This window comes from Colobus angolensis, unplaced genomic scaffold (assembly GCF_000951035.1).
Source record: "Colobus angolensis palliatus isolate OR3802 unplaced genomic scaffold, Cang.pa_1.0 Scaffold157, whole genome shotgun sequence".
Classification (NCBI taxonomy): Eukaryota; Metazoa; Chordata; class Mammalia; order Primates; family Cercopithecidae; genus Colobus; species Colobus angolensis.
The window spans coordinates 2,397,610-2,410,925 of NW_012114677.1; the positions used below are offsets into that span (position 1 = coordinate 2,397,610).

The following is a 13,316-nucleotide window of genomic DNA, read 5'->3' on the forward strand; positions in this document are numbered from 1 at the left end:
CAAAAAAAAAAAAAAAAAAAAAATTAAAATATTCAAAATGATCTTCAGTCATTTTCTTGGACTTCCTAACCTCTGGTAGCAAATGGCCACAGGCAGAACCCACATCCTAGTGGCTGAAGACTGAGGGAGCCATTGGGTCCCCACCGGCCTGGTGCTCACAGGATACAGCAGGTTGAAGACTTGGGTGCTGGGCCGCCATTGCAAATTTCTGTGCCTACTGCAAGGGAAGACGGAAGATGGTGAGTGGGACCACCTGTGCACACCAGCCTGTTCATTCCCTCCTGCCTGGTGTGACCTCTACCAACCCCTGCAGGAGGAAGGACAGTGCCTGGGCCTGTGACCAGTCCAAGCTGATTAGCCAGGCTGAGCCTTTCTTAGTGCTTTAGCCCCTGTTGACACTGTGCCCTGATTATGCTCATCGTGGCCTTCCACAGCCCTGAAGTCTCCTTGTTTATGTAGCATGGGATAGCAGGAATAGCATGGGGTAGGGGAATAGCATGGGATAATGGGAATAGTGTGGGGTAGTAAAATAGCATGAGATAGGGGAATAGCATGGGATAGTGGGAATAGCATGGGGTAGGGGAATAGCATGGGGCAGTGGGAATAAATAGCGTGGCATAGTGGGAATAGCATGGGGTAGTGGGAATAGCATGGCATAATGGGAATAGCATGGGATAGGGGAATAAATAGCATGGCATAGTGGGAATAGCATGGGATAGGGAATAGCATGGGGTAGTGAAGAATAGCATGGGATAGTGGGAATAGCATGGGGTAGGGAAATAGTATGGCATAGGGGACTAGCATGGAGTAGTGGGAATAGCATGGCATAGTGGGAATAGCGTGGGGTAGGGGAATAAATAGTGCAGCATAGTGGGAATAGCATGGGATGGGGAATAGCATGGGGTAGTGGGAATAGCATGGTGTGGTGAAGAATAGCATGGGGGTAGTGGGAATAGCAAGGGGTCGGGGAATAGCATGGGGTAGGGGAAAAAATAGCGTGGCATAGTGGGAATAGCATGGGATAGTGAGAATAGCACAGGGTAGGGAAACAGCATGGCATATGGGAATAGCATGGGATAGTGGGAATAGCACGAGATAATGGGAATAGCATGGTGTAGTGAAGAATAGCATGGGATATTGGGAATAACATGGGGTAGGGAACTGGCATGGCATAGGGGAATAGCATGGGACATTGGGAATAGCATGGGTAGGGAAATAGCATGGGGTAGTGGGAGCAGCATGGGGTAGTGGGAATAGCATGGGGTAGCTGGAATATCTTTGGGTGTTGGCGGCAGCATGGAATAGTGGGACTAGCATGGGGTAGTGGAAATAGCACGGGATAGTGGGAGCAGCACAGGATAGTGGGAGCAGCATGGGGTAGTGGGAGCAGCATGGGGTAGTGGTATTTGAATAGCATGCCAAATCTCAGAGCTAAGGTAGCCAATTGCGGGCAAATGGCAAGACCACGATGCTTTTCGGATTTGAACTTGGGGGTGTGCTGACTTGTTACAACTTGTTACAAGTCTTTTATAAAGAACGTAACATGTGGTTACTTCTTTAGTGAAAAATGGGGTTCATCAGCTAGGAACAGGAAACTTTTCAGTTTGGGTTTGCTACCGAGATGGAGTCAGCTGCTGCTCTCCCCCGCCGTGGCCCCGCTCCCTGCACCATGGCCCTGTCCACCTCGGGCTGCTTGAAAGTGGCTCTGCTTTTCTCCATTTTAACTCTGCTCTGCGCCCTGTCTTTTCACTTCGTTTTGGGAAAGTCACCGAGTCCCTGCCCCGCAGGCCGCACAGAGCCAGACCTTTCTTGAGCGCCACCCTCTCCTCCTCCTTCTTCTCCTCCAGAGCCTTCACTTTGGCCTCGTACTCATCAGCCAGTGCCTTCCACTCCTTCCTGTTGTTCTGCAGTCGGTCGAACATGGGCAGGATCTCTTCGTGGAAACGGGAGAACTCCTGAGGGGGGTCGAGAAGTCACCACAAGTCCTGTCCTTCCTGCTCTCCGAAAGTAAGATAGCCCTTCCCCAGCCGCTCCCCCTCGTAGGGGAACTGCCTGGCAGGAGGAGGGAGCGCCACAGAGGGGGCACCTTCCCAGCAGAGCCCTATGAAGGGAGAAACCTCGGGGCTTGTGCTGGTGACATTAAAGCCGGGAGCTTTAGGGTGTGAATGCTTAAGATGCAGTGTTGCAGGGAGAGGAACCCAAGAATGAGCAGAACAGCTCAGAGGGTGGGGGCAGGGTGCCGGGCAGAGGAGTGGTGGGCGCAGGTGGACATCAGGCCCTTCTCCCGTCCCTCCCCCCCCCAACACGGCACACATCATGTAACACACCACACGTGTGCACTCGCGCACATCACACATGGAGTGTGGTGGGGTGGGGAAGGCAGTGGCGGGCACCTGCAGTGGGGTCGTGACCTGTGGCCACTTCAGGCCCAAATATCCTCCCTTGTCCCACCTTCTCCCTAGCACTGATGACCTGGGGCGGGGAGTGGGCACATCCCACTCCAGGACAACTTCATGTGGAACCCATGGCATCCTCCTTGGGGCGTGGATTCCATCACCAGGGAGAGCAGCCGGAGGCAGGTGGCTCTTGTGGGCATCACACAGGGGCCCCACGGTCAGACCCCTGCCCCAGCGAGTCTCCCCCTCACTGCCCGCCTTGGATCTTTGGAGACTCAGCTGGCATCGGACTGTGGCAGATTGGCAGGGATGTGGCTCCTCCTGCTTTTCCAAACGCCACTGCGGGCAGGCACAACAGCAGACAGGCCGACCCAGCCTCGCCTCGAGGGTTCACAGACATGGAACGAATGAACCCACAGGGCTGCAGCCAGGGCCCCCAAAACAGAGTGTGCTGGCCGCGGCGGGGGCCACTGAGGAGGGACTTCTGGGGTGGGCCTGGAGGCCATCGGAGGACATTCTGGGCTGGGAAAGAGCTCAGAGCTTCCAGGGGCGCAGCAGGGTGAGGATGGGCGGGGGCACCTGTGGGGGTACGGACACTGGTGTTCCTCCTCGAGAGCGGCATGAAGCCGGCACTGGCATCCCTGCTCCAGTAAGGACGCCTGCCGGGCCCCTGTGTGAGTCCACACGACTCCAGCCCACGGCCCCTTGTCTGCTCCCAGCCACACTGCCCCAGTCAGCTCGAAACACCTGTGAACCACGAACCTTGTACACGAATGTGCACACGAAGTCGATGAAGCCCACTTGGAGCTTGGGGAGCTCGGCCGCCTTGTTCCGGTCCATCATAGGCTGGTGGGAGGAGCAGAGGGCCGGAGAACAGTGACCGGGGAGGCAGCTCCTCAGACCCCGCCCAGCCCCCCTGACCCTGCGACACAGGTGTGCTCATGGAGACACAGCCTGGGAAGGAGCCTGCCCGATAGAAACTGGCTCTCGGGAGGGGAAGCTGACACCCTCCCCCTTGGCCAGCTGCTCCACAGCTCCTAGGAACTGTGGGCAGCTCCTTCCCACAGCTGCTGTTGGCTCCAGCCCATGGTCTCCCGAGGGCCGCTCCCTCTTGGCTCTGGGGACCCTTCTTACAGCTGGGGAGAGGCAGGGAGGGGGATGGCTCTGTACACGGTGCCGAGCCCAGACAAGCTGCCGAGCCTGGACACGCTGCACTGCCCAGATACTTGGCTGACCAGGACCTTGCCATGCACTCGCCTGGGGCAGACAGATGTGCTCTGGAGCTGTTTCTAGTGTCAGACCCCGAGTGCCCTGGGCTATCTGTCAGTCCCCTCACAGCCTCCCCGTGGAGGGTGAATCACACAGGACTCTAGAGGCCGGGTCCAGCGGATGAACCTGCTGCCTGTCCTTCCCCTGTGGGGCTTTGCTGACCAACCAAGGCCCCCTTTCTGCTGAGGCTGCATCTGGCCTAAGCCCTCTCCACTGCAGGCTCCAGACAGCCCATCACCACCCACTGGAGCAGGTGTGTGAGAAAGCACAGCTCCCACCTGGTCCACCTGGTCCACGTGGGGTGGGGCAGCCCTGCCTCTCCTGTTCCCTGGTGCCTATCCTACCTCTCCCATTTGCTGGCACCTCTCCTGCTGCCAGCAGGCATCCAGACCCCGCTGCTAACCTGAGGACCCTGGCATTGTCCATCATACCACGGCGTGGGCCCGGGACACTCCCCATGGGTTCTCTGCCCCAGCACCCTCCCCAGGGCTTTCCTGGGACACGGCTCGAGGCCCCGCTGGGGTTCACCTGCAGAGCTGCCTGGACCCAGAGGCTCTTGGTGATGAGCCGGTGGCCCTCGTTCCTTCAGTGCCAACGACGTCACCTCTGCATAAGCATCGCTCAAGCCACAACTGCACCCAGATCCGAGCCACCCATACGCATGTCACGTGACCCCACAAACTGAGAAAAAGCCCCAGGACCTCAGAACCCCCTGCCTGACCCCAAGCCAGGACCTGAGGCTCCCGAGGACCAAGAGGGGTCTCTAACACCCATTTCAGGAGTGGAAGGTTCCAGAAGCAGCACTCACAATGGGCTGCTGATCCAAGACTGTTCTTTCCAAGTCACCTTGCTCCCAGAACTCAGCAGCCACAAGGAGTGCGACCTGGAGACACGGGAAGGCAGCTGTCTGTGGAGCTCTGAGCCCATGCGGAGGGGCCTGGGCCTGCCCCGTGAGGCTCTGAGCCTCGAGCCTCGGTCTTCTCCTCCCCAGACCCCCAGGGTCCTCACCAAACAGGGCTCTGGTTGGGCCACACGGGCACACTGCAGCATCCCCACCCTTGCCACCCTGGCCTGGCCCAGAGGAGGAGGCAGCCCTCAGCGCTCCTTGCAAACAATGGTCCTTCGTCTGCGAGGCTCCCACCGCCCCCGACCTCCCCCGCCAGCAGTCCCCTGTGCTGAGAGGTGTGGACTCTGGGTCTGGAGGGCCCTGTGTCCTAACCTTGCTCTGGACTTCCCAGGGCTTGGTGATGGCAGAGAGATCGCAGGCTGTCATCATCATGGCCCTACAGACACACAAGCCAGCATGAGTGCTGATGGGCATCTGCTGAGGGCAGGTGGTCTATCTGTGTTTTCTTTTTTGAGATGGAGTCTTGCTCTGTCACTTAGGCTGGAGTGCAATGGCACGATCTCAGCTCACTGCAACCTCCACCTCCCGATTCTCGTGCCTCAGCCTCCCGAGTAGCTGGGATTACAGGCGCCCGCCTCCATGCCCGGCTAATTTTTATATTTTTAGTAGAGACAGAGTTTCATCATGTTGGCCAGGCTGGTCTCGAACTCCTGACCTCAGGTGATCTGTTCACCTTGGCCTCCCAAAGTGCTGGGATTACAGGCCTGAGCCACTGCACCTGACCTGGTTTATATGCATTTTCTTACTGGGTCCCTGGGACCAGCCTGGGGAGGCGCTGGTTGTGAATCACCATTTTACAGGTGAAAAAGTGGAAAGTCAAAATGAAGTAAGTTATTGCCCAGGGCTACAGACCAAGGCAGTGCCTGTGTGCTCCCCACCTCTGCACCCTCTCCCTGAGCGTTGGGGGGAAGTAAGGACGGCACATTGGTTTCACAGGCCTCTAGGAGCTGCCGCGACCGGCTCTTCCTGCTCCAGAGCGTCTGGGGAAGGCTGCAGGGTTAACCAGCTGATGAGTGGGTCGGGTCCCTGCGGGGGAAGGACAGCCCTCCTGCCCCCTCCGCCCGCGCTCACATGACGATCTCCTTCCGGGTGGTCTCCAGGGACAGGTACTCCACCCAGCTCTTCTTGTCCTCGTAGTTCTTGGACTCATCCACGATCTTCTGAAACATCGCTCTCTTCCTGAACCCAGGAACAAGGGAGGTGCAGGTGGGAGCAAGTGTGGAGACCCCGCCCCAAGCGCCCGTCTGCAGGGAGGAGCGGAGCCGGAGCGCGGCCCCATCGGGGTGTGCGGGGCCGGCGGGCAGGGACAGAATCCGGGGCTGCGCCCCCCGGGCTAACCGGCCGCTGCTTCCCCGTGTCTGCTGGGGGTCCCAGGCTTCCCGCCCGCCCCGCGAGGCGCCCCTCCCGGGAAGGCGCGCACTTGAAGTACAGGGCCAGGTCCGTGGCGATGATGGCGATGTCCATCAGGTGGATCACGTGCTCGTGCTGCCGCCGGTTCAGGTTCTGGTAGATGTTCAGGGTCTGCGGAGGTCGTGCCCAGCGCGTCAGGCGCCCTGCGGTCACCTCTCGGGGTGCCCGGGGACCCCGCCCCCTCCGCCCCGGCTGCCTGTGCCTCTCACGCCCCCGGGCCCTCGGTGGGCGGGACCCCTAAATCCGCCTGCTGCTCAGGGCCCTCCTCATCAGGGTGCCCAGCCCTCCGCCAGTGGCTCCCGCCCGGGGTCGTCGGCTCGGGACGCAGATGGGCCTCAGAGGTCACCACCGGGGAGGGCAGGGAAGGGGCCGCTGAGGGTCCAGGTCCTCGGGGGCCACTCAGGGCTCGGCTGCCCCTCATTCCCCCGCTGGTGGGTCCCAGGCCGCTTCCCCCTGGGCTTCCACCCCACCCGACCCCACGAGGGGTCCTCTCCAGATGTGGATGGAGCCCCACAAGCGTCTTCCCAGAGCCTCCGATGCACCTGCCCCCAGCCTCGGCCCTGGGCCTTCTCTGCTACCCTCACCCAGTGCTCACCCACCCAGTGCTCACCCTCCGCATCAGAGCCCTGCGGTCCTGCGGACGCTGCATCCCCAGCGCCCACAGCAGACACCGAAAATGAGGATACCAACCTCCTCGGAGAGCAGGAACTTCCCGAACTCCAGGTGGTGCCGCTCCAAAATCGAGGAGCCGTGGAGTTTAGCCAAGGGGTTCTGGGACCTGTTACACAGGCGGTGGGGGTGAGGCCCATGGCACCTGCCCTCAGCCCACCCTGTGCTCTGCAGCCCCTCCAGACAAACCCCACTTTCTTTCTTTTCTTTTTTTTTGAGACAGGGTCTGGCTCTGTCACCCAGGCTGGAGTGCAGTGGTGCAGTCATGGCTCAACACAGCCTTGACCTCCTGGGCTCAAGTGATCCTCCCACCTCAGCCTCCTAAGTAGCTGGGACCACAGGTGTGCGCCACCATACATAGCTATGTTTTTAAAAGTTTTTGTAGAGGAGAGATCTTGCCATGTTGCCCAGGCTGGTCTCGAACTCCTGGGCTCAAGCAGTCTGCTCGCCTTGGCCTCCCACAGTGCTGGAGTACGGGTGTGGACCACTGCCCCGGGTGTGGACCACTGCCCCGGCTGTGGACTCCACTTTCTACACAGTCTGCTATGCGGAGCCCGATTCATGCCGAGGGCATGGAGTTGATGTAGGGCTAGTTCACACGCCCGCCTGCGGTGCCTACTTCATCTGGTACAGGTTGTTGGTGCCACGGTGGTCGATGTCGTGGCACAGGCCAGCTGTCACCATGGCGAAGGCCTCCAGGTCTGTGTAGTAGCTCTTCAGTTTGCCGGTCTGTAGAGACAGGGCCGCCTTGCTCACCGGTCCTGGCTCCAGCAGGGTGGGGAGTGGTGAGGGGCTGGGATGGCAGAGGAGTCGGCCCGGGTGCCCTCCAACCACTGCAGGACCGGGGGGCGGGGTGCGCGGTGTCAGAGGGCGTTGCCCTCCTCCATCCCTCTGCCCTGGGAGGACCCCCATCTCGTTCCTCCGGGTGCATGAGCGCTGCCCTCGGTACCAGGAGGGCCCGCACAACCCTGGTCATTCTGGCAGCCACGCACCATGAGCAGCGTGAACATCGTCTGGGCCACGTTGAAGCCGTGACGCCAGTTGTGGTAGGTGATTCTCCGGTAGCCTTTGCTGATGGAGAACAGGAACCGCACCAGGACCTAGGGGAGCGGAGAGGACACAGGGCTCGGCGGCCAGTGTGTGAGTCCCGCCAGAGTGGCACATGTGGTTCACTTCATGGTGGAAGCTCTGCTCCGTGCCGTCATCCCCACACCCTGTCTCCTGGACTCCCCGACCTTCCCCATCCCTGCATTTCCCCCTGGCCTCCGCTGGCCTTCCTGGGTAGGGGCTGCCACATTGGCACCTATGGGGTGGAGCCAGGCAGGGCAGGAGCTGAGAACAGCCCCAGCCTTCAGGGGCTGCCCGGCCTCCATCCGACTGCCTGGCCTCAAGCTGGGAGGAGGACCCCTGGGGACACAGCATATTTTAAGATGTCAGTTTCAGGCATGGACATTTGAATGAGCAGAATGTGTGGGCTGCAGGCTGGGATGGGAGAGCCGATGTCTGCAGGGCAAGAGAATGCTGGTCACTGGGAACTCTTCCTGCAGCCATTGTGATTTTTAGGGTCAGAAAATTATTTGGAAATATCTTTCATTCTGCACATATTTCTATACATCTTTTCTTGAGTGTTTTCCCTTAGTATTTAGTAAAATTTATTTTGAAAATGCCAGCCTGCTGCACCTGTTCTCAGAGGGACATAAGAAAAGAGGATTCTCTTCCTGGGGCTGTGGGAAGCCCCCTGAGATGCAATGTTGGAAGCAGGGCAGAGCAGGAGAACCCAGGGAGGGCACAGAGCTGTGGACGAGGGCTGGGAAAGCCATCCCGTCCTCCCCATGGGGTCTCCAAGGAGCGCTGCTGTGGCTAAACCTGGAGGACCACTTTGTGCTCTCTGTTTAGGTGATGGGATGCCTCCATCTCCTCAGCACCCCACACCAAATCCCCTGTTATTGCCAGATGATGTGCCTAGTGATCAAATTGCTTGGAACTCCTAATAATAAAACTTTAAATCTATCCATTCACCATCCATCTGCTGTCCACCCATCCATTCACCCATTCATGGACCCATCTATTAATTCATGAATTGACCCACCTACTCATCTATCACTCATCCACCCACTTCTCCATCCATCCATCCATCCATCCATCCATTCACTTATCCAACCATCCAACAACCACTGGCCCACCCACCCATCCATCCATTTATCTGACCATCCAATCACCACTGGCCCACCCGCCTATCCATCCATTTATTCTTTGTTTCTTTCTGCTTACATGTTTGCCTGCCTTCCTTCCTTCCTTCCTTCCTTCCTTCCTGACCTCCCTCCTTCCTTCCTGCTTTCCACCCACCCAGCCACCCGTCAATCCAGCCATCCAATTATTTGTTTTATGCTTACTTCCCGTATGCATTTTACCTGTTCTGTGATGTTCTGCCCTCTAAACTTCCTGTGGGATCTGGAACCCCCAATCCCATCCCCCTCACCTTCTGGGGAACATGAGGCCCTGCCCACATCCCCATCCCCACATCCTGGGCGCCCTCAGGGACCTGACTATGCGCCCTGCAGTGTCTCCCACCTCCTGGGGGATCTGGAACTTTCGCACCACGCCCAGCTCGTAGTACATCTGGATGCCGCATTTGACCAGGTCCAGTTCAGTGCACTCCAGGTCAGAGAAGTGGAATTCGTAGATGTCAAATGTGGTGGGTCCTGGCAGCTCCTCCTTCTGTGGGAGGGATTGTGGGCTGAGGGAAGTTGGCTCGCCACAGCCCCCACTTACTTCTCATCCTTTCTTCTCTCGGGATCCCCTGTCAAGCCTCAGACACCCCAGGCATCTCTGAGGAGATGTGTCATTCCGGTGCTCCAGCCTGTATCCCAGGCTGCTCACGCCCCCGTGACTCAGCCTCACTCTCCCCTCTTCTACCCTGTGGCCCAGCAGTGAAGAACTTGCCCAGTTGGGTGGACAGGGTGATGTTGTTGCAATAAGAAAACACAAAGGTGTGCACATGAAAAGAAACACACACACGGATACAGACACACATGTGACACAGGCACACCTGGACACACGGCCACTCCCGTGAATACAAAGGCACCAGTGTGGACACACAGGCACACACAGAAGCACCCAGGCACACCCACAGACACGCAGGCACACACGTGCAGACTCACACATGTAGGCTCACACACAGCCATGAGGTAACACACACAACAGTGGACTCACTGGCACATTCCCAAGCTCGGCCCAAGGCCTCCTCACAAGGCGCACGGCCCGGGGAGATTCTGGGTGAATTGCACAGACAGACACAGGATGATGGGGACACCATGTAATCCCCACACTGATCCAGCAATGGTCTCTGGGAGACACACACAAGCATGTGTCTCTGTATACCCATATGCACACACATGCGCACACAATACACACCCACCTGTGCACACACGAGCACACACACATAAACACCCATGTGTGCACACACACACATGCACACACATACTCGTGTGTACACACGTGCACACACCCACACATATATACACGTGTATACTCATATGCATGCACACTACATACACACCCACATGTGCACACACATGCAGAGACACCCACATGTGCACACCCACACACGCACATGTGTACACATCTGTGCACACACACAGACACCCCCGTGTGTGCACACATGCAGATGCACACACCCTGGGTGTTGCAGGCACACAGAGGAGACAGGAAGACACGAAGATACACTCAGGAGTGCAGACATCAAACCCATATTCTGGTCTTGCAGACACACTCAGAGACACACTGAAAAGCCAGGCTTAGGTAGACACACGTACACTGAGGTGCTTAGATACACAAGTACACACACACATAGCACCAACATCCCCGATGTCACTGTGTGTGCAGAGCACCCTGGGGTCCCGGAGAACGGAGAGCTCTTCCTCCCAATGTCACTGTGTGTGCAAAGCACCCTGGGGTCCCGGAGAACGGAGAGCTCTTCCTCCCAGCCTCACACGTGGCCGGCCTCCACGGGAGGGGCGGGAGCGAGGCTCTTACCAGGATTTCGCCCAGCTCGTCCTCATCGCAGTCAGCAGGCTCCTTCCCCAGGCGTGCTCTGGTTGGCTAGCACAGAGACACAGACGCGTCACAAGAAGGAGCCTCGCGCGTGGGACAGGGTGACAGCAGCGCGTCCGCCCCGTGTGAGCTGGAGGAAGGTGCCGCCAAGAGCTCATGCTTTCTCCTTGGGAAGGCCCTGGCAGCCTCTGATCTGGAGACAAACGACCGTGGGCACGGCCTACTCACTTTCCCACCTGTCCTGTCTCTTGGGCACTGCTTTACAGTCCTCAGGTATAATGATGGGACTCTCTCATGATGACCAGGAGGGCGCTGGCCACACAAGGCCCCTGGCTGGGGAGATTGAGCACAGGGAAGGGGTACCGGGGCTATGCAGACAGAGAGATCTCAGGGGGCATGCCAGGGCTGTCCTCGGCTCTGGCCCCAGGGCCGTCCCCCTGCCACACAGAGAGAGCTGTGACCCCTGGGTAGCCTGGCCCCACTGCACAGAGGGAACCATGACCCCTGGGCGACCTGCTTCCACTGCACACCTGTGACCTCTGGGCGACCTGCCCCCACTCTGACCCCTGAGTGACCTGGCCCCCCACTCTGACCCCTGAGTGACCTGGCCCCCCACTGCACAGAGGGAGCCATGACCCCTGGGCGACCTGCCCCTGCCACACATCTGTGACCCCTGGTGACCTGTTCCCGCCACACAGCTGTGACCCCTGGGGGACCCCTGGATGACCTGCTCCCGCTGCAAAGCTATGACCCCTGGGACCTGCCCCCGCTGCACAGACATGACCCCTGGGTGACCCCTGGGTGACCCCTGGACGACCTGCCCCCGCCGCACCAGGATGAGCTGGATCTCGTCCCTGTCGCACTTCACGTGGTAAAGGACCATGTCCTGTGCGATGTCCTTGCGGTTCTCCAGCTTGTTCATCTTGTCGTGGGTGTCGGTGTTCATCACTGACCAGCCCAGGAACTGTGTCAGGGACTGGAGGGGGTGGCAGTGTCACCGGCGCTCAGTGCTCCTGGCGCGCCCCCTCCCGTGTGCCCGTGTGCTGGGCCCCGTGGCTCGGCAGGCAGGTCCTGGGGCTGCCACCGTGGTGCCGTAGTGCTTCCGTGCGGGGTCTCCCGGGTGCTCTGCAGAGTCCCCTGCCCCCAGGGGGGCCCTTTGTCATCCTGTCCCTGGCCGCACGCTGCACTACACGTACACAACACGCACACGAGCACGCACACACGGCTGAATGCGTGGCGGGGAGGCCCCCAGACGGCACAGGCCCCACCCCTCGCAGGGCATCCCCGGCGGAACCACGTCTGCCCAGGTGCTTACCTCCATGAGAACCTCGTCGTGTTCATCAAAGGGCTTCCCGTCCTTCCTGTTGTAAAACGTGGCGACCCCCACGATCTCCTCCTTCTTGTTGACAATGGGCATGGACAGCACATTCTTGATGAGCCACCCGGAGTCATCCAGGGCCCCTTCCTGCGGGAGCGGTGTCCAGAGCTGAGCTCCGCCCTGAGGCTGGTCTTGACCCAGTGTGGCCGGGGAGAGTGACCTCATGTCTTCTCCCCTGGAGCCGTGACAACTGGACTCATTCCTGCCTCTGCTCTCTGCATTTCCTCTCTCCCTCTCTCCCTCTTTGCATTTGGAGTTTATGTCCATGGTTTTTGTGTCATGATAGTTTCCCACTGGAGGAGGTGGAGGCCGTTTTCCCACCAGGGGTGGTTTCACGGATGTGTGTGTGGGGGCTGCGGTCACAGCGTCATGGGCGCGTGTGGGGGCCGCGGTCACGGCCTCACGGGTGTGTGTGGGGCTGGGGTCCCGAGGAGCCGCTCTCCGTCCCGTGTGTGGCTGAGTGCTCTGCTGTCACCCTCTTAAAGTTCTTCATAATTAGTTGCTAATCAAGGGGCCTCATGTTTTCATTTGCCCTGGACCCTGGGAATGATGTGGTTGCTCCTGTCTCCCATCCCATGGGTCCTGGGCCCGGCCAGTGAAATATGGACGGTGGGCGGGTTCCCAGAGGAGGCCCCAGGGACAAAGTGTGTTTGGACCAGCCCGGTTGGCCCTCCACCTTCCCCAGGAGTGAGCCTGCCCTGCCCATGCAGCACCAGATGGACGTGCGTGGAGCAGACTCAAACCCTTGTCCAGCCAAGCCCAGTTTGGCCCAGCGAACCCAGCGAGTCCAGCTAAGATCAGCTTAGCCCCACGGAGCCTCCGCCGACCTCCAGAGCAGTCAGCATGAAATACAGGCTTCTGGCCAGCTGCTGGGACTTCGAACTTGTTTCTTTTTTGTTTTTTTGAGACGGAATCTTGCTGTGTCACCCAGGCTGGAGTGCAGTGGCGTGATCTCAGCTCACTGCCACCTCCACCTCCCGGGTTCAAGCGATTCCTCCTGCCTCAGTCTCCAGAGTAGCTGAGATCACACCCAGCTAATTCTAATTCTTTTTTTTTTTTTGAGATGGAGTCTTACTGTGTTGCCCAGGCTGGAGTGCAGTGGCCGGATCTCAGCTCACTGCAAGCTCTGCCTCCCGGGTTCATGCCATTCTCCTGCCCGGCCTCCTGTGTAGCTGGGACCACAGGCGCCGCCACCTCGCCCGGCTATTTTTTTTTTTTTTTTGTATTTTTAGTA

At 58.9% G+C, this 13,316-nt stretch overlaps 1 protein-coding gene across 3 annotated transcripts in view; it reads right to left on the reverse strand.

Annotated features, from left to right (window-relative positions):
- Nucleotides 1-23: 23 nt before the first annotated feature.
- Nucleotides 24-13,316, reverse strand: part of PDE6B (phosphodiesterase 6B, cGMP-specific, rod, beta) — a 42,072-nt gene continuing 28,779 nt past the window's right edge. The window contains exons 7-20 of one of the 3 annotated variants that reach the window (XM_011936808.1): nucleotides 12,020-12,169; nucleotides 11,537-11,680; nucleotides 10,687-10,752; nucleotides 9,223-9,369; nucleotides 7,644-7,751; nucleotides 7,271-7,380; nucleotides 6,673-6,760; nucleotides 5,993-6,093; nucleotides 5,644-5,751; nucleotides 4,885-4,948; nucleotides 4,474-4,548; nucleotides 3,159-3,242; nucleotides 1,805-1,955; nucleotides 24-217 (exon numbers count right to left, since the gene is read on the reverse strand). In XM_011936808.1, the coding sequence (XP_011792198.1) occupies nucleotides 156-217; nucleotides 1,805-1,955; nucleotides 3,159-3,242; nucleotides 4,474-4,548; nucleotides 4,885-4,948; nucleotides 5,644-5,751; nucleotides 5,993-6,093; nucleotides 6,673-6,760; nucleotides 7,271-7,380; nucleotides 7,644-7,751; nucleotides 9,223-9,369; nucleotides 10,687-10,752; nucleotides 11,537-11,680; nucleotides 12,020-12,169 (1,458 nt within the window). In that variant the 3' untranslated portion in view covers nucleotides 24-155. The remainder of the gene's footprint in view (nucleotides 218-1,804; nucleotides 1,956-3,158; nucleotides 3,243-4,473; nucleotides 4,549-4,884; nucleotides 4,949-5,643; nucleotides 5,752-5,992; nucleotides 6,094-6,672; nucleotides 6,761-7,270; nucleotides 7,381-7,643; nucleotides 7,752-9,222; nucleotides 9,370-10,686; nucleotides 10,753-11,536; nucleotides 11,681-12,019; nucleotides 12,170-13,316) is intronic. The other 2 variants (XM_011936806.1, XM_011936807.1) reach the window with 2 other exon arrangements.